Below are 18959 nucleotides of genomic sequence, written 5' to 3'. Positions count from 1 at the left end.
TGTCCATGGATGCACATATTATAAAGCTAACTTTTAGATCTTCTCATGAAAGCTTTTAGATGTTGTATCTTGTTAATAAATTCTAGTTTAAAAATGAAAAAAATAGAAGAGAGACAGAGAGAGGTAAACCAAGACCCAGACTCTTAACTATAGAGAACAAACTGATGGTTACCAGAAGAGAAGAGGGTCGGGGAAGGGGAGAAATAGGGGATAGGAATTAAAGAATATGCTTGTCCAGATGACAATAAGTAAGGTGATTTTAAAAATAAATAAATTCTTGTTTTAAAAAGTAAGATACACTTTCTTAGAAGATGCAAAAGACTAGGGAAACAGACAAGCCAGCCAGGAACCTAGAGAGGTCATACATTCCCATGGAGCTCAGGCATATTTGAAGTTTTCTACAATTTAGTAATTTTCATAAAGGCTTCTGAGTTCAATTGTCCTCATTTACACACTCACCAGCTCTGAGGGAAAGTGACATTTGCCCCAACTGGAGGCAAAGGAGCAAGCCAAAGTGCTGGCTACCTTCCTGCCCGCTCTGGCCTGCTCCCTGCTGCCTCAGCCCCGGGGGATCCCCCCACCCCCGCCGCACGTTGCCCCCATCCCAGAGGCAGCTCCAAGTCCTCTGCCTTCCATCCTCACACTGCCGCCTTTCTCTGGGGTCGAAGCTCTTTAAGGAAAAATAAAAACCATTATCCAGTCTGTTGCCTCCAGACCATTAAGCTGAGTCAAGATTACTGACGTCATGATCTCCATGGTAACCAACTTAATAAGCAAGAAAGAAAACAAAAAGGGCAGCTTAAAAACAGGAGAAAAAAAAAAGAGAGAGAGAGAGAGATAGAATAAATAGGTATGGAAGGAGCGTGGGAGCCGTAAAGGTTTTTTATTGCTACTTGTTGGAGATCTCAAACACGAGTCGACAACAGCACGGGCCGTTCCGGCGGTTGGAACCCCTGGTAATAAACGTGAATTACATCCTATACCCTTGCTCCTACTTCTCGCGCTCTTCAGTCGTGTCCTGGGTTTTGTTTGTTCTGTTTTTGTAATATAATTCAGTGCGTTGAAATGATCACCATGGTAGTCGTTATAATCAAGGTTTTTATGGCAGTTTATGTGTTTAACTGAAAGGAGCCACGCTGCTAGGGAGCCAGTCTGGGACAGTGCTCTCCCGTCACCCTGGTGAAGCTCCTCTGGCCGAAACTGTCCCCGTTGTCACCTCCATGCACTGACCCTCAGTACGGTGCTGCAGTGAAACCGGAGGTGGTGGTTGATTTTAAGAATTGGACCACACGCTTTCTTTTCTTGCGCCGTTTCTTCCCTTCCCTTCTCCTTCCTTCCTCCCTCTCTCCCTTCCTTTCTCTTTCTCTTTCTCTCTGCTCCACACCCAGCATGGAGCCCAGCAGGGGACTTGAACTCACAACCCTGAGATCAAGACCTGAGCTGAAATCAAGAGTCAGACGCTTAACCAACTGAGCCACCCAGGCACCCCTAGGCATTTTCTATCACAAGTTTTAATTTGTGAGCTGGTCATAAATGATGTCTGATAGTGTCCCATGGAAGTATATATAATCGGCCACTATTTTAATTAGTTTACTAGACAGCCTCCCTCTGTACACACCTGGGTCTGGAATCACACTGTGTCAGTAGGACCCCAACTAGTGGTCCCCTGGGCCAGGTGACTTCTAACAGCTCACCCCTCCCTTTGTGTCATCAATAGGGGGATAGACACGCAGACAGATACACACCTGTGTGATCTGATTCACTCCAAAGGCAGGAGTAAATGCCAGACTCTGAAGGTGTTTGGGTGGCTAGATTCAACTTTATGCCCAGTGCCCTGTCCATGACCTTAGTTCGTCACCCCTTCTATCTTGTCAGGTGTAGGCACCTGACTCTATTCTTCATGAGGATTTTCCTACCATCTCCCCTCTCTAGTGTTTTGCTGTGCGGGGGCTGTTTATTCTGGAGGATGCTGCTTAGGGCCCAGGAACCCTTGGATCCTCTCAAGGCAGCCAGGCTGAGATCCAGGTTCCCTTGGGCATGAAGTGAGTGAGACAGGACATGAGTGGCTTGCCTTCTGGTGACCTGCCCCACTGGAGGACAGCCCACCAAGCCCAAATTCCAAAAGAATCTCCAGGCCCTAAGTATCCAAATGCATCTGTTTATTTTGTTCTGGTTAATTAGGGATTTATTTCAACTATATAAAAATAGACATGCATATAAGAAAAGCAGGAAAGAAACACATACAAAGAAAAAAATAGTTGTGCTGGTGTTAGAGGGAAACTTTTTGTAAAGACTTTATTTATTTGCCAGAGAGAGAGAGAGCGTGAGACAGCATGAGAGTACAGGCAGGGGAATGGCAGGCAGAGAGAGAAGCAGGCTCTCCGCTGAGCAGGGAGCACGATTCGGGACTCGATCCCAGGACCCTGGGACCATGCATGACCTGAGATGAAGGCAGATGCTTAACCGACAGCCACCCAGGTGCCCCAGTGTTAGAGGGAATTAAAAAAACGAAACAACAACAACAACCAAAAAACAGCTCTGAATATCATCTTTTGCAAAATAAAACATAGAAAAACATTAAATAATTCAATGAAATTGTTCAATTGGTTTCATTATATTTCTCTGCAAATAAAAACAAGAAAGCCTGGAGGAGATGGAAGATGAGAGGTGGGGGAGTGGGGTCAGGAAAACCGCTCTGGTAAAGATCATTTAAGCAAAGACCTGACCTGAGGGGTAGAGGGGTGGTGTGGGGGCCAGGAGGAAGGAGCTGATTTCCCTTCTTCATACCTGTCTGAAACCTAGGCAGTCCCAGGGCCTGCCCCTTCCCTGCACGTGAGGACCTCCACCACCTGGGCACACTCCCATGGGGACACACCCAATGACAGCACTGAAGCTTTGCCTTTGATTTCAGTTATTTTTTTTTTAAGATTATATATTTATTTGTTTGTTTGTTTGTCAGAAAGAGAGAAAGGGAGAGAGCACATGCAGGCAGAGTGGCAGGCAGAAGCTAAGGGAGAAGCAGGCTCCCTGCTGAGCAAGGAGCCTGATGTGGGACTCAAATCCCAGGATGGTGGGACCATGACCTGAGCTGAAGGCAGCCGCTTAACCGACTGAGCCACCCAGGCATCCCGATTTCAGTTGTTTATTTTTTTAAGATGTTATTTATTTGACACAGAGAGAGAGATCACAAGTAGGCAGAGAGGCAGGCGGGGGGGGGGGGGGGGAAGCAGTCTCCCTGCCAAGCAGAGCCGGACATGTGGCTTGCTTGATCCCAGGACCCTGAGATCATGACCTAAGCCCAAGCCCGAGGCTCAACAGAAGGAGTCACCCAGGTGCCCTTCACAGTTATTTTAAATGAATTGCATGCCACAAGCCCAACAGAGGCAGTTAAACATTTCAGATTTTGTACTTAAACCTTCCTTTTCTTGTTAACCTCCCATAGCTTACTCAAAGCACTACCAGAGCCCTGTGGAGTTGTAACGCCCCTTGAAGCAGTGACTTCTGTTTCTTAATAAAGGATAAAAAACAAAACAACAACAACAAAAAAAACCCAACTCCGATAAGAGTTCAGAATTTCAGGTATCCAAATGATTGGAAAAGATTAAATATTTTCCCTAGATGGCAGTTGGCCTCCTAGGAATTCCTGGGGAGGGCATTGTATCTGTTTAAGAAAAAATGACAAAGTAACTGCTATTTTGAAGGCTTTCCTTGACAGATGTGTAGAGTATAGAAATCTATGTATTATTAAATAATTCTTTATAATATGCTCAAGAATAAGCAATTTGTAAGCCTGTTTACGTTCTCGCCATCTGGGTGCATTCTGTCACCCATCTGTTTCATGTAATTATGTAATTATCAATATAAGGAAAGAATAGGTGATATAATTAACAAGAAAAACCGATCCACACTGAAGAGTAAAAATGACATGCATCTGTTGAATTGCTTTTTGTTTCTCTTCCTTCATTGTTAACTGTTTTTTCATTTCACAGTTGCGTTCAGGCTGTCCCCAGGAGAGCTGTTTTTTGCCATGGCATACTCTCGCATGCTCTCTCTCTGTCTGTCTGTCTCTCTCACATACACACACACATGAACACACACAGAGTGATTAATAAAGTATCGGGGAGCTGACATAACTTTGAAAGAAATGAGCAAGGTCTTCAAGGTATTATTCATTGATTCTCTACCACTGGGAGAGCCCTGATAGTCATTTCCAGAACACATAATATGACAGCTAGAACTCTAGGAAATATTTAAATTAATTAGTGACAGATGGAAGGACCAGGCCGGGGTGTGTGGCCCTCACACAGGATATTGGAAAGAGAAGCCGCTTTAGAAGAATTCCCCTGCTTGGTACTTTTAATGTCAAGGCTCAAGCAATACGTGGTATTTCATGATAGTACAGCAATCCCAGTGGATTGGCTTACCTTCTGCCCAATCCCACTAGTTAGTCATGCAAGTCGTTCTATCATGTAATGGATGGAAACGATGATGGCTCCCGCGTATTTATGGACAGCGATGCAGACCACGTGGCCACCCACTCTTCTGTCTGCTCGGGCTGGGCTCAGATGCTCTCTCTCCGTGACTTGGGACCAGCAGAAGGGGCACATGTGTGTATTCGTGGGGGGCATTGCAGGGATCTCTCCACTCCTGCTCTCCAGAGGATGGATGTTCCCTATAGGAATTCTCCCCAACAATTAAGGAAGCCCTCACCTTGACCAGACCTTAGATTTCAGTTCTAAGGCACACAAAGAGGGGCAACCCCCTGACCCATTTAGACGGTAGTCCTTACTGGAAATGAAGGCATTGAAATCTCCACATTTCCTTCCATTGATTCAAGATCAGGAGTAGGCCTCCTGATGTGCTGTGCAGACCATCCTGCCCCTCCTTCCAGGGAGAACCCTCTCCCCTGCTCCCTGTTCCCTGTGTGTGCATGGGAAGGGAAGGGAAATCCCAGAGCTGGGGGCCCAGAAAAACTGCAGAATAACTCTCACCAAGGAGCTAAGCCTCACTCACAAGCTGAGCTAGAAATCTCTTATTCAGTCATTTCTTGACTTCTGCCTAAAGCTATGTTTGTTTGTTTTTTATTAAAGATTTTATTTATTTATTTGACAGACAGAGATCACAAGTAGGCAGAGAGGCAGGTGGCGGGGCGGGGGGGGGGGCGGGGGGAGCAGGCTCCCTGCTGAGCAGAGAGCCCGATACGGGGCTCGATCTCAGGAACCTGAGATCATGACTTGAGCCGAAGGCAGAGGCTTAACCCACTGAGCCACCCAGGCACCCCTAAAGCTATGTTTTTAAAAACAGTGCCGTGCACCAAACATAAAGCTGGCTGTGTTTCCTCTTGCTAGGTGAGCGTTTCACATATTAAGATGGCGGTGGTTTAATGACCTCTTCTTCTCGTTGCATCCCGTGATGGAGCCTCTTGGGCACAATGGCTCTGGCCAGGCCTGGCTTGCTGGTTGACCTCCCATCCCGGGAGGCTTGTGTAGGGGCAGTCACTGACTTCCCACCTCCACTTTTCCGTGATCAGGAAGAAAATAAATCACTAGTCCCACCTAGATTCCTCTCTGTTGCTTTGAAGAATTTTCTTTGATAAAATTCTCCATAAAGCAAATAACCATCCTCCAGTCTATTTGTATTTTGAATTATTACTTCTGTGGATTTCTTTTTAAGCCATGGATTCCCAATGAACAAATATATAAGAGAAAATCATTAGGCCCCCCGTAGGGAGAGTATTTTAAAGGAGTAAGTAATAGGGACAAATGTGGCTAGATTTCTCAGGGGATTTGGAGGGTTTTGACTTAATACTTACTTATTTCCTTAATTCAAAGTTAAAATAATTTAATTGCAGCCATGCTGACTAATCCATCAAGGATTTTAAAAGGAAGAATGCCATCTGATTCCTAAATAACCTTTCTTGTGTCATTTCTAGTTTTGAAAAGGTTTTAACAATGATTTCTTTCAAGAAAGATTTCAGCTTATATCTTTGAGTCTTTTTTTTTTTTTTTTAAGAAAAGGGTATGGGGTGGTGGTTCCTCATGAGAAAATTGTCATAGAAGAGATATTTACATATATATCATATTCAGCTAAAAAATTCAAAATGAAAAAAATCCTTGTATTTTATAAAAACCCTATTAAAAATCATTAAAGTTCAGACTAAGTGGTTTTCACTTAACCCTCCAAAGTGGCATTAATTTTTCAAGTGGTAACTGTTGCTGAAGATGCTATTGTGCCCATGTGATAAATGTTTAATGATTTGGTAGTACATGCATGGCTTAAAATCCATTATTTATTGCACCTTCGCTTCCCTGGCAAAGGTGATGATTTTATAGCCCCAGCAGTCATGCAAACACATTTATACCAAACCGATGACTGATAATAAATTTCCTTACTGTAAATGTCAGTGGGTTTCATGTGTTGCTGCCATTACATCTTGTTTGGAAGCCGAACGTGACACAGTTATGGGAGGCGCCAGATGGTGTCATTAACACCAACGCTGGGACTGTTTACCGCTGACGTGCATGTGAGAAATTAAAAGGGCGGGCCTGTCTTTGCACCGAAGCATGATGTCAGCGGTGCACAGGTGTAAAGACAGGGCAATATGCTTGCCTATTCCCTTCCATCCCACCAAGAGGGATTTCTCTCTGAAAATAGTTTTATGTTTGAATATAGAACAAGGTGAAGCAAAGGGGAACCTTCTCCTGAGGACTCCTGCTTGATTTTGTGCATGGGGGGGGGGGTCTCAAGTACCCTGAATTCACACCTGCCATCCCATAGGTGGTTCCCACATCAGTGGCAAGCCAGCTTCTCTTCCAGGCATGGCAAGGCCTTTTGTACTAATTAATTATAGCAGGATTGTTGTTGTTGTTGTTGTTGGTGGTGGTGGTGGTGTGTGTGTGTGTGTGTGTGTGTGTGTTGTAATTTCAGATATTTAAATGCTTATTTTGGAAAAGTTCTGTTGAGAGCATGGAATTAGCATTTCTAAAAAGTGTTCAGAATCATTAGGAATTGATTCACAGAATGAGGAGAAGAAGGAAAGTGAAAATTTTCTGAACTAATTTCTTCCATGCAATGGGCTCATCTGTTCGTAAGAATTAGCAGTGGGATCAAGACCTTGACTTTCCCTGCTCCAAAGTGAAGCATCTGAATGACTGAAATTAGCCTCCCGTGTTTGATTAAAATGTATCTCTGTGTTAACTGGGCAGTGGCCACTCCCATTTATTGTTTGTCAGTTTCTTCCTGTGGCGGTTTCTGCTTAGCTCCCTTCTTTTCAATTTCAAAAGAAACGGGTTTGTTGTCTTCCTTTCTCTTGAACCCATTGATTCTGACCAAATTCCTTTGAACTTTGTTTTTAGCCTTAGCATTCTCCATAGGAATTTGCAGAAAGCCTTCTTCTCTCCAAACAATCATTGTGCATTGCTCTCACAAAAAAGCCCAGGGAAACTTTTGGTGTGCAGAGTTTTTAAGTCATGTGAAAAAGAATACAAACCATTGTTTGCACTGAGTTGAAAGAGATAGACTTAATTCCTTCAAACAGAGGTACAGTTGGAAGTCAACAGGAATAATGAGTCTAATTGAAAGACTGAAAGTGCGCTTACAGGCACACCTTCCAAATGAAAAAGAGAGTCAGGCATTTTAGCTTGCTCCCAGGACAAGCAAGCAAGTTGAAAATCACCGGGGGTGAAAATAAATAGTAAGGAGACAGTGCGACTGAAAAACTGTATCTGGGAATAGCACTCAGTTGGACAGAGGTGCTCAGGAAAATTACTTCTTTTCCTCCATGGTTGTCATTTTCCTAACAAATGAACCAGAGGTCTAAACCGGCAGTGCAAATAGTCACGTATGTGACCTGAGCAAATGGCCTCTCCCCTAGGAGAATGGAAAAGTTCTCATCTTATTCTGTGCCCAGAGGTGGGAGATGGCAGCACCAACACAGCTGGTTGTGGGTTTTCTCTCCCAGCCTTCTCTCTTGACCTCTGCTCCTCCTCTCCCTCCCGGTCTGTGTCCCACTCACCTCCTGGATTGCCCAGGCAGAACCATTCTGCCTTCTCTGGACAGCCTCTGAAAATACATTTATAGAGACTAATCTGTATTTCAGTGGGAGGTGTCACCCTTCCAGACCCTTTTCCTGGCTTTCCCCTCTCACCCAGAAAGTTCTCTCCCTTGTCCATCTGAACATTTATTGTTCCTTCTAAATCCAGCTCTGTTGGCACTTTCTCCAGAAAGACTTCCTTGCCATCCCAGACCACCCAAACATCAGCTGTTTCCAGAATTGCCTAGCTCTGCAAAGCCTTTGCTACCAACCCACAGTATCATGAACTAAAGGAATGTGTGTTCTTTTGATCCACTAAATTTTGGATTGGTTTGTTACATAGCAATGGGTTCCTGACACACTCCCCTTATCACTGCATTTTATGTACTGTGTTTTACTTGTTTATAGGTCTGTCACCTGACTTATTGCTAATTAAAGATGGGAACCATGCTTCATTCTTAGCTCAGCACATAGACCATAGACCAATGTTTGGCACATGGTAGACGCTCAAGATGTATTTGTTGAGTTGACATTGTTGCATTAAGCTCTATGTTAAAGTTTTGATGGCAGAATTTCTGGCATCAGAGTACTGAATGGGTTTATCCTGATGCCCCAAGGCGAGAATCATCTCACATATCCAACTGCCTTCTCCAACAAGTTAGACTGGCTTTGTTGCTAGAATATTGATTTCATTCAAACACTTTTTCCAGGTACTTCTCTGACTGGGGACAAGACACTGTGACATTGTAGCTCTCTGCTGTGTATTTGTCAGTTGTTTCTATAAAAATAAGGGCAGATTCCAGTCTACTTCTAGGTTATTAAATGCAAAATACTGGCAAGCATTTCAACTGTTTGGGCATTCCTGATACCACATGTCCCACCCTTTATGATGTGGGATGGAAAGAGAAGGATGACCTGAAAGCCTGTTTCTTTAAGCACCTATTTCTTTAAGGTGTATTCAGACAGATGATACACCACGCATTCTCCACAAACCTTACTCTTACTTTTTTAGACAAGGAAAATAACCAATGATATAGCTGCTGCTGCTTCTTTCTTCTTTGAAATTAACAAAAATCTCAAAGTAAACTTCTCACAGATTATTTCATATATTTCTTGGACTCCTTACATAATTATTAAGACATTCAGAGTCAAATTCTATATTGTAAACATACACATACATGCATTTTTCATTTCATGCCTGAAGAACCATTTTTATCTTCAAATACCTGTAGGAGAATGCCATCTTTTCAGAAGGGCATCGTTTAACAAGAAGAGTGTCTTCCATCACTTTTTTTTTTTTAATATTTTATTTATTTATTTGACAGAGAAATCACAAGTAGATGGAGAGGCAAGCAGAGAGAGAGAGAGAGGGAAGCAGGCTCCCTGCTGAGCAGAGAGCCCAATGCGGGACTCGATCCCAGGACTCTGAGATCATGACCTGAGCCGAAGGCAGCAGCTTAACCCACTGAGCCACCCAGGCGCCCACCATCACTTTTGAATTTGAGTGTTTGCAAAACCTTTGAGACCATAACTTCATTTGCTCACACACAGGTCTTTCATGGGGATTTAGAAATTGAGAATGATTAAGCAGCAAGGAAGTTTTTCAGGAGCTACATGTGTAATGTATTAGTAATTTGTGCTTTGAGAAAAATACAAACTCAGGTCGTTGATCCCACACACCATTTCCCTGCCATGGATTTGCTTTTCCCTGTGAGTTCTCACTAGAGAAGTCATTTCTTCCGTTTGTCCATGACACTGTACTGAAGATGATACATAGAGTGCTGAGTGGCTAGAAACATGCCAGGCAAGATTCAATTAGTGTGATGCAGAGGCTCCAAGGACATTTCTAAATGCTTGCCTCGTGGTAGGAAGGGAGGGACGTGGAGCCATTCAAGATTATCTTGGTACACGTGCCAGCATGTCTGACATTGGGGATCAGTGAATCTATGTCTCTGAAAAGCCAACAGGGGATCTCCCTTGCCAATGCTCATATATGCATCAAAGCAATCATACTTCTAGTGATTTTATGAGAGGCTTGTTCAGGGTGTTTTCTTAATTAAAAACAAGTGAGTTAATTACTGTATCAAATCTAAGGCACCATCATTTATAAGGTGTACCTTTATTTTATGTACCAGGAAGAAAAAATAGTGGCAAATTAAGCCATGAAACAATGATTTAATGGGAGTCCCAGATAGAATATGAATCAGTCATGTAAGTCTTATTGCTTTGAAATTTCTTTCACCTATTCCAAAAGGAGAAGCAATTTACATTCCCTTCGATAGCACTGTTTCTTATGTGATGCGAATAAAACTTTTGCATGTGTCTTAGCAACAAAATGTAACACAGATACCTACTTGTGGGCATCTGTCATCTTTCCTTTGCTCCCATAAAGCACTTGATTGTTGCATTGCAAGAAAATACGGAATTAAGGCTATTCCTCCAATGACTAATATTTGCTTCACTAATATCAAATTTGCACCCTGCTGTTCAGTTTCTGAGCCTTTATGGGAACACAACAAGTGTTCATTTTAATGCCAAATCATACTGTAATCTTTCTGAAAACACTGTCAGTAGCAGTTAAACTCCACACGTGTTGTACACATAATATAGAGAACTCTCCAGAAGTGATGTCAATGACTAGCCATGACCAAGCCACCCACACTCAGGAAAGGAATTGTGTCACTGCTGCTGCCCAGCTGACTGCAATGGTTAAAATGATATTGACTGTGAGGTTGATTTCAGGGATGCCAATGTGTAAGAAAAATGCGCATCCTAGAATTGATGAAATCCAGTGACATCACTCAACTCAACGTCCCAACCCCTTTTTTTTTCCCTATATGAGTGTATAAGAATGGTCACAAGTTAGGGTCAGAGGGTGGCCACAATTTTAACTTTTTATCATGTTTGCAAAATAGTGATAATATCCAGGTGAGGAATAAGAGTATATAAAGGATCATCAGTACAGGAGGAGTAGATAAAAGAAATATAAGAAAAATGCAAGTTGAGTAAATTTACTCAATGAATTATAGTGGCTTCGGGAACTATGGCAAAGACCACTAGTTGCCCCCAATAGCCATTCCTCCCTTTAGTCTTACTAATGGAAACTCAGTTTTATTCAAGGCAGCGATGCACCCAATTAGGATTATTTCCCACTCTCCCTTACATTTGACTAGACTGTGTGACTCAGCGTTGGCCACCAAGATGGAGGTAGAAATAGTTGGAGTGGGAATTCTGGGAAGGCTGTGTAAAGGGAGGAAGGCTCCTTTTTTTCTTCTTTCCTCCCTTCTTTCTGCTACCTGGAATGAGGGTATAATGTCTGATCTCCAGCAGCCATCCTGGGCCATCCATGAGGATGGAAGCCTTGCACTGGGATGGGGAATTAGGCAGGGAGAAGTCTGGGTCTTTGATAAGTTTATGGCACTTGCTTCAATAACTCTGGACTATACTTATTTCCAGATTTCCTTTGCATAAAAGAGAAATTATCTTCCATCCTGTTTAAGCCACTGTTTTCTGTTTCAGCTGGGTTTTCTGTCGTATGCAGTCAAGCCCAACCCTAACTGATATAGGAATCTTCTTTCTTCTGCTAGGATTCAATCTCTGTGGGAGTATGCCACAAGAAATCTATTAAACTTCCACTATTTGCCCAGGATAATGGGGAAAATGTAAAGGAATTAAAGGCATATGGTTCTTGAAATAACAATTCTTCGTGGGTATATGTTACTAATAAATCCGCCAAGGCAATACAGTAGCGCTTCGTTCACCTCCCAACTATTTTGTGAGGACCTAGAGTGTACCTGGAGCAGATCCTGCACCACAGCCCACCCTGCCCACATGGCACAATTTGGGTATGCTCTTCTTGTGTGATGAATGCAAGCCAGAAAGTGTCCTTGGTTCATCATTGCCTTCAGCAGATACCATAGGCTGAACAGCTCACTTTTTTTCTGGAGTGCTGGGGCTACGAAAAGTATTGGGAAAGTTAAGAGAATCCTTCATAAAGCAAGGCTCAAAATCACAGCCTCTTCTTCACAACCTCTTCCTGCTTTCCCAGGACAGTGGCCTTGGTGTTCCTATCAGACTCTTGAACACTTGTAATGATTTTAACAGAAAGGCTGGCTTTTCAAAATTTTTATTTTTTATCTGTGAAAGTGATTTCTAACTTATCAGTTCTCTTTTACATGTCTGTACCTCGCTACCCCTTCTTTATTTGGTAAGGGTTGTCATACCGTGCCCCAAAGAGCTCAACTTGTGAACTTGGGACTTCGAAACTAACACGGATATCAATCTGTCATTTGTTTTGATCCAATTGGGAAACAGAAGGCCTCTCAAAAAGCAAAGAGAATGGAGAAGCATAAGGGAAAAATTACATTTATAAAGCAAAAGTGGGCTTATTAAGAATTTCAGAAATTCTATTCCTAATGGCTTTGAATCTCTCCATGTTCCATTTTCTTGCATGGACAGAGCTCCCTTTGAAGTCTTTGGAAGCTTTCTGTAAGAAAAAATATATACACATGGGTGTGGAGCTGAAAATTGAGCTCATTGTTTTGCCCTTTTAAAATGTGTTTTTCGAAGATTTGCCTTTCATATTGCAGACAGGAGAGAGGATGTGCAATTTTACCTTGTGTAACATCTTTGCCTGAAAAGCTCAAAGTATTTGTAGACGTTGTTTAATGAATAGTTCCCATGTTTGCCTGCTGAGGAAGGCAGAGGTTTGTGTAATTTACTTCCATTTTACACCTGAGGAAACTGATATTTAAGGAAAAGAGGCTCAGAATTTCAACCAGTGGCAGAATTAAGAAAAGAAGCCCAAACATTACCACTGGGCTAATGGTGCCCAGTCTAATGATCCTGGAGGTTGAAGGTAACCCCCAAATGAAATGGTACCATTAGAAAAAAAAATCACCATAGATATTGTCATGTTCCATTTTAGTATGAACCTTGCATTTATTATGTAGGATCATTTATATTTATTTTGATTGCTTCCTAGTTTATTGGCCTATTTGTAATCTTAGTAACTTCTGATTTTGGATCTATTACTGAAATTGAGTTTCAATAATGTTTTTGTACTCATTCTAGCTCATTCTAAGTGCATAAGAGAAACCAAATCAGATGTGGAAACACTGAACTAAGGTCTGCGTATATCAGGGAAAATTACATTTTGACCAATTTCGTGTAAACACAAAACAGTTAATAAACATGCAGAAAACACAAAACTGTACATTTCATGTCTCTTGGTAACTATATGTGAATCAGGGCATCAATTCAACTGACTGTGTACATCAATATCATTTCTACTAAAAAGATCCGATTTAATAAGAAGTTGTTCTAATTATAGCTAAGTCATTTGTTTGCTCATTTAAGCAACTGGCTCATTTAAGAACCAGCTGAAATAATTTGGAACAGTGGAAGTTATGTCAACCCTCTTTAATAAGGGCCCATGAAAAAGTTAATGTATCAATTCTTTTGCCATTTATTAAATCTCCAAAAAATGTATAGCAGGAATAACTCAGATAAAATAAGCAAAACAAAACCCAAACGAAACAAATGCCTCAAAAAGCAAAGATGTAGTTCCTGACCTCAGGAAGCAAACAGTCTAAGTGAAGGGCAGTGAACAAACCAACTAAATTGACAAAGGCAACTAAAACCTCCTCTAGTGGCTCATTCACTTTTAAGTCTTCTGTTGCAGAAGCTCACAGGAAATTACAGATGAATAGGTGAGGACTGTATCTTGTGCCCATTTCTGTTCTGTTCTGTTTTCTCAACTCAACTCAGTATCCCCCTTAACCTGACCTTTGTTGTAATTTCCCTCCCCCACCTCAAGCTCTAGAGTTTTCTAGAATTTTCTAACAGGGATATCCCATAATATCATTCTTTCTTCTCCTGTCTGGGGTTGAATGGAAGGTGTGCAGTTTAAACTCATTAGAAGACTCATTGTCAATTTCAAGGAACACTTCCTTTAGCCTTAGAAGGTCTACTTACATACCATATGTGTTTTATTCCTTCTCGCTGGGACATGTTGATCTCTACATTTAAAATTATCCCTTTGTCTGAGGCATCCAGGTAGCTCAGTTAAATGTCCGCCTCTTGATTTCGGCTCAGGTCATGATCTCAGGGTCATAAGATCAAGCCCCGTGTCAGGCTCCAAGTTCCAGGCTCCATGTTCAGTCTCCTGCTTGAGGATTCTCCCTCTCTTTCTTTCTCTGCCCCTCCCCCTGCTCACTCTCTCTCGTGCTCTCTCTCAAATAAATAAATTCATCTGAAAAAAAAAAAGTATCCTTTTATCTAAAAATGCTAACTTAGTGTCATTAGAAAAATAAGAAGGAGGTAAGAATCTATTTCCCCCCCCCATATTGTCGCTGGTTTGGTATGTAATTAAATGGCTTACAGAATTTCATCTCTTTTATCTTTGAAATAACTTACTACCACAAGGCACATTTAATTTCTGTTTATAAAGTATGAGTCAGCAAAGAAAGCTTTCTTTTTATTTCACTATTAAGGAAATAAAAAACAAAAATAAAAAAACTAGGCTTCCAATGTGTGGCACATATTTGGTAGATATTCAGACGAAGAAAAGGAAGAGCTCACTTGATTTTAAAAATCTTACATACCTGGTGTTCCCCTCCCCCCGCCCCCGCAACCCCGAAGAAAACCTGTAGTTGGAGGAACAGAAAGGAAGGAAATATTCTGCTTTCCTTCAAAAATGACTTGTACTCCTGCTTATGGGCAAAATAATCCCTTTATAAAGCAGCTGAAGGAGTCTTCATTTGCAGTTGTCACTGAAAGACATTTTCAGGCTGGGAAGAATTTTTTTCAAGGTATTTAAAAACCATCTCTCCCAACAAAAGAAAAATGTGTTTTTTTCAGGTCAGCTCATCATACCTGATGATGAATATGTTTTTAATTAAAGCCTGCACACATGGGTTTACTGAAAATCATTGTGATGCCTGATCACTCTCCCGAGACACCCAACCATCCTTGGTACTGATGGCTAACTCTTGACACCCTGAGGCCACTTTGTGTATTCAGCAGTTAGAAAGGTGATTTCTGAGGCCTGGCAGCTGTTGGCGTGAAAGCTATTGTGTGGGAAACAGAAGCCATTCTGTTCTGTTCCCCAGCCGCCTTTGTATCATTGATACAGGAGCTGTTTCATAAATGGGGTCTAATTCTTTACCAGGGAATTTCATTACTGCCCATGCTACAGTGTTTTTTGTGTGCACTTCTGGATAGCAGAGGGGAATGTCTGAAAATACCTCCTACAGAAGGAATCTTGGAGTAATGACCTCTGTTAAGATGCTGGCATTTTAAGTCTGTTAATTAGACCTGTGATCAGATGCCATCATACCAACATCTATGTTTCCTGTCTTCCTCACTGTAAACCACTAGACCCTGGGCTGGCTAGAGTGAATCGGCTGCCATCCTGCTCATCTTGGAAATTAATTAGCACACAGTACATGGTGGTACCCACAGATACCAGAATAAACTACTTTTCTCAAAAAAATCCTCCTTGACATGTCTTGGGAAATTCTTATCGAGCAGGTTAGAGTGATATTTATTTGAAGAACAGACATTTTTTCACCCAAATGATACATCCATTATTGTCATTTAGAAAATGTGTCAACTTAAGGGATTTTCAGTTGCATATAAAAGAAATAAACTGTCCTAAACAACCAAGGAAATGGGGTGGGCTGCATCTTTCTCCCCAGCTATTTGTCCCTCCCTAGGTTGTGCTCTTGCTGGGTGCCTCTGAGGTTCCTCTCATGACAGGCAGGTCTACTTCCCCATCTTGTGGGTGGTAGGCTCAGCCACACGACTTGCTTTGGCCAGGCTGAAGAAGTATTGACAATTTTCACTTTTTCACTCTACCATTGCCAAAAACGCATTCGCCAGCTATCTCTCATCAAAATAAAGGTAAGAGACATGGAAGCCAAGTTGGAGCCACATCCAACTGAACCCAGCCTTCAACAACAAACTTCTAGCTGACCCAGAGATATGTGAGTGAGAACAAATGACAACTGTTTTAAGCCAGCGCCTTTTGTGGTAGTTTGTTATGCAGCCCCACTGTGGCGATAGCTAAGTGGTATTTGTTTCTCATATAACTGAAGACTCCAAAGGTAGCATGGGCTCCAGATAGAGTTTGAAAGGAATTCCTATTCCACTTCTCAGTGTTTCTCTTGAGGCTTCAACCAGGATGGTTTCCTTCTTGGTGGCATGATGACTAAACAACTTTAGGCTTCACACCTATACCCCAGTACTATCTAGAAGATAAGAGGTTTTTCTTTTTCAAAAGAAAAAGAAAAGTCCCTCAGAAAGTCCCTCAGAAAGTTAAAAATAGAACTGCCCTATCATCCAGCAATTACACTACTAGGTATTTACCTAAAGGATACAAAAATACAGATTTGAAAGGGGTTCCTGCACCCCGATGTTTATAGAAGGATTATCAAAAGCCAAACTGGAAAGGGCCCAAATGTCCATCAACTGATGAACGGATAAAGAAAAGGTGATATACATATATAATGGAATATATAGTAATATAATGGAATATTAGGCAGTCATCAAAAAGAATGAAATCTTGCCATTCACCAGAACATGAATGGAACTAGACTGTATTATTCTAAGTGAAATTAATCAATCAGAGTCCCCTCTATATCAGTCAGAGTCCCCTCTTAAAGATGGAGGCAAGCTCCGTCTCTTCCACAATCCATAGTATGCCTCATTAAAGGTGGGAACATGCTGAGAGGCATCAGCCTCATTAATTATGGAGACTCTAAAGTCTCCAAACATTATATTACATTGGATCAAGACTGTTTCTACCTCCATATTGCTAGGCTAGCTACAGCTAGAGAGAAGAGATTTATCCTCTAAATTTTACATGTTCCTTTGTAAATGGCAAAGCATGTGACCATACCCATGCTACCTCAAGTAGCAGAAGGTGCTCTAAATAGGACTTTACCATTGGACTCCCAAACTCCTAGTAACTCAGGGTTTTAAGAAATGCAAAATAAACTTGGTCTATTGGAATTTGAAGATGTCTGAATTGTAGGATGAATTAATGCTAATGTAATCAGAATTCAATGGAGCGGGGTGCATTGGTGTGGATGTCATTCCACTGTCTTCTGGCCTCCATTGTTTCTGATGAGAAGTCAGTTGTAGTTCTTCCAGACACAGAGTAAGCATCAAATATAAATGTGTGTTGAATTAATAAATTAAAAATAGAACCATGGTCTTCTGACATGATCTAACATTCTTTCAAGAGTACCCCATCATCGCTTTGTAAAACCTTCCTCTGTACATTTACTGCTTCTACTGAAGCCTCTGCAGGAAAGTGAATCAAATAAATCAACTCAGAAACATTTTTCAAATATGGACATTAAAATGATCACCAATTACTTTTTCTGTTTCTAAGAGTCCTCCCTGACCTCAGATAATCTACAAGATTGACTAACCTTTATCATCCAACATGATTTGTCATTCAACTAAGATTGTCATTTTACAAATATTACTGAGCCCCTGTGCGCAAGGCACTGTGTTAAGTAGCGTGATGGATCCAGAATGGAAAGAGTTCATACTTGCCTTAAATTACCCAACAATTGCAATCCAGTTGTTGTTCAAGTTTTCAAGGTAATCTTCGACAGAAGGACCCTTCATGAAACTCCAGATTCTCAAGGAGCAACTTGCCTATCTTCTTGTGGGATTATTTTTACATTACTGCTTCTAATCATAAAGGGTTTCAGCTCTATAGGAAACATCCATCAACAATAAGGCAAAAATGATGTAAACCAAGCATCTTGATGTGACCCAGACCAGGTCTTAGATGTAGTCCCATCTTCTTACATTAATATCTTCAATATACCTTTCCCTAAATGTCACCATAGCTGTGCATGGTCACTGTTCAGTCTGATTTGTGGGTAATGTCCTGGTTAAACAACTCCACATAATTGTCAGTCTGGGAGTACAGACTCGACAATATTTTCCTCAAGTCTCTCTTCCTCTTTGTATCTTTTATTACAGTTGAGTTATGCCCTGAACCATACGAACAGAAAACTGACATTGGAACCTAAAATAACTGTCAATGCCAAGATTGTTGTGGTTGGTGCATCCAATGTTGGAATTTCCTTCCTAGAGACGTTGGTATTTTGGTGAGTTGTTTTACTTGATTTCTTTGTTTTTAAAGGAGCTCTTCTCTTCTACACCTGAGATGGTTTCTTGAAAGAAAAAACCCCGAGTTTTTTTTGGTCACCTACACACCCTGTCTAGGGGGATTAATGAATCAGTGAAATATTCTAGACCTAAGGTTGGCAAACTATAAGCCCTGGGTCAAATGTGGCTTTACCTGTGTTTGTAAATAAAGTTTTATTGGAGCACAGTCATAGTCATTTCTATGTTGTCTCTGTTTTCTTGATACAGTGGCAGATTTGAGAGGCTGTTTAGCCAGCAGTGCCTAAAATATGTACACTCTGACCCTTTCCAAAGTTTGCCAACCCCAATCTATACTAGTGTTTCCCTTATTGGCTGAATCATAAAAATCACCTACAACATTTGTCAAAGGGTAGATTCCCAGCCCGAGCACCATACCTACAGAATCCAAAACTTCTCGGGATGGCTCTCGGACTCTGTATTTTAGCAGGTGCTCCATACAATCAGGAAGGTTTGGAAATCAATTTTGATACTGCATATAACAAAGAGGCTTTCAGTAATGGAAGATGGGTTGGGACCTTTCTTCTAGCCCCTGCATTTTGGGTGCAAAGGAACAGAGAAAAACCCCACAGGGAAGACTGAGGCCCATGTGTCTCTCCAGTGCTGCTTTATTACACTCACAGCTCTAAACGGGTTTCCTTTCAGAGCCCATTTTCCTAATAGGGGATTCCCAAGGGCTCTCAGCTTCCCCTGAGTAGCTCTCCATCTGCTCACTGAATTTCAGCCCCTCCCTGAC

General features: G+C 41.6%; 1 protein-coding gene across 1 annotated transcript in view; it reads left to right on the top strand.

Moving 5' to 3' along the window:
• The window catches only part of CFAP61 (cilia and flagella associated protein 61), a 281559-nt gene that overhangs the window by 141479 nt on the left and 121121 nt on the right, over positions 1-18959 (top strand). The window contains exon 18 of the mRNA XM_059406453.1: positions 18038-18165. Within this exon, the coding sequence (XP_059262436.1) occupies positions 18038-18165 (128 nt within the window). The remainder of the gene's footprint in view (positions 1-18037; positions 18166-18959) is intronic.

This window comes from Mustela nigripes, chromosome 7 (assembly GCF_022355385.1).
Source record: "Mustela nigripes isolate SB6536 chromosome 7, MUSNIG.SB6536, whole genome shotgun sequence".
Taxonomy (NCBI): Eukaryota; Metazoa; Chordata; class Mammalia; order Carnivora; family Mustelidae; genus Mustela; species Mustela nigripes.
This window is presented reverse-complemented; position numbering and strand designations above follow the sequence as displayed.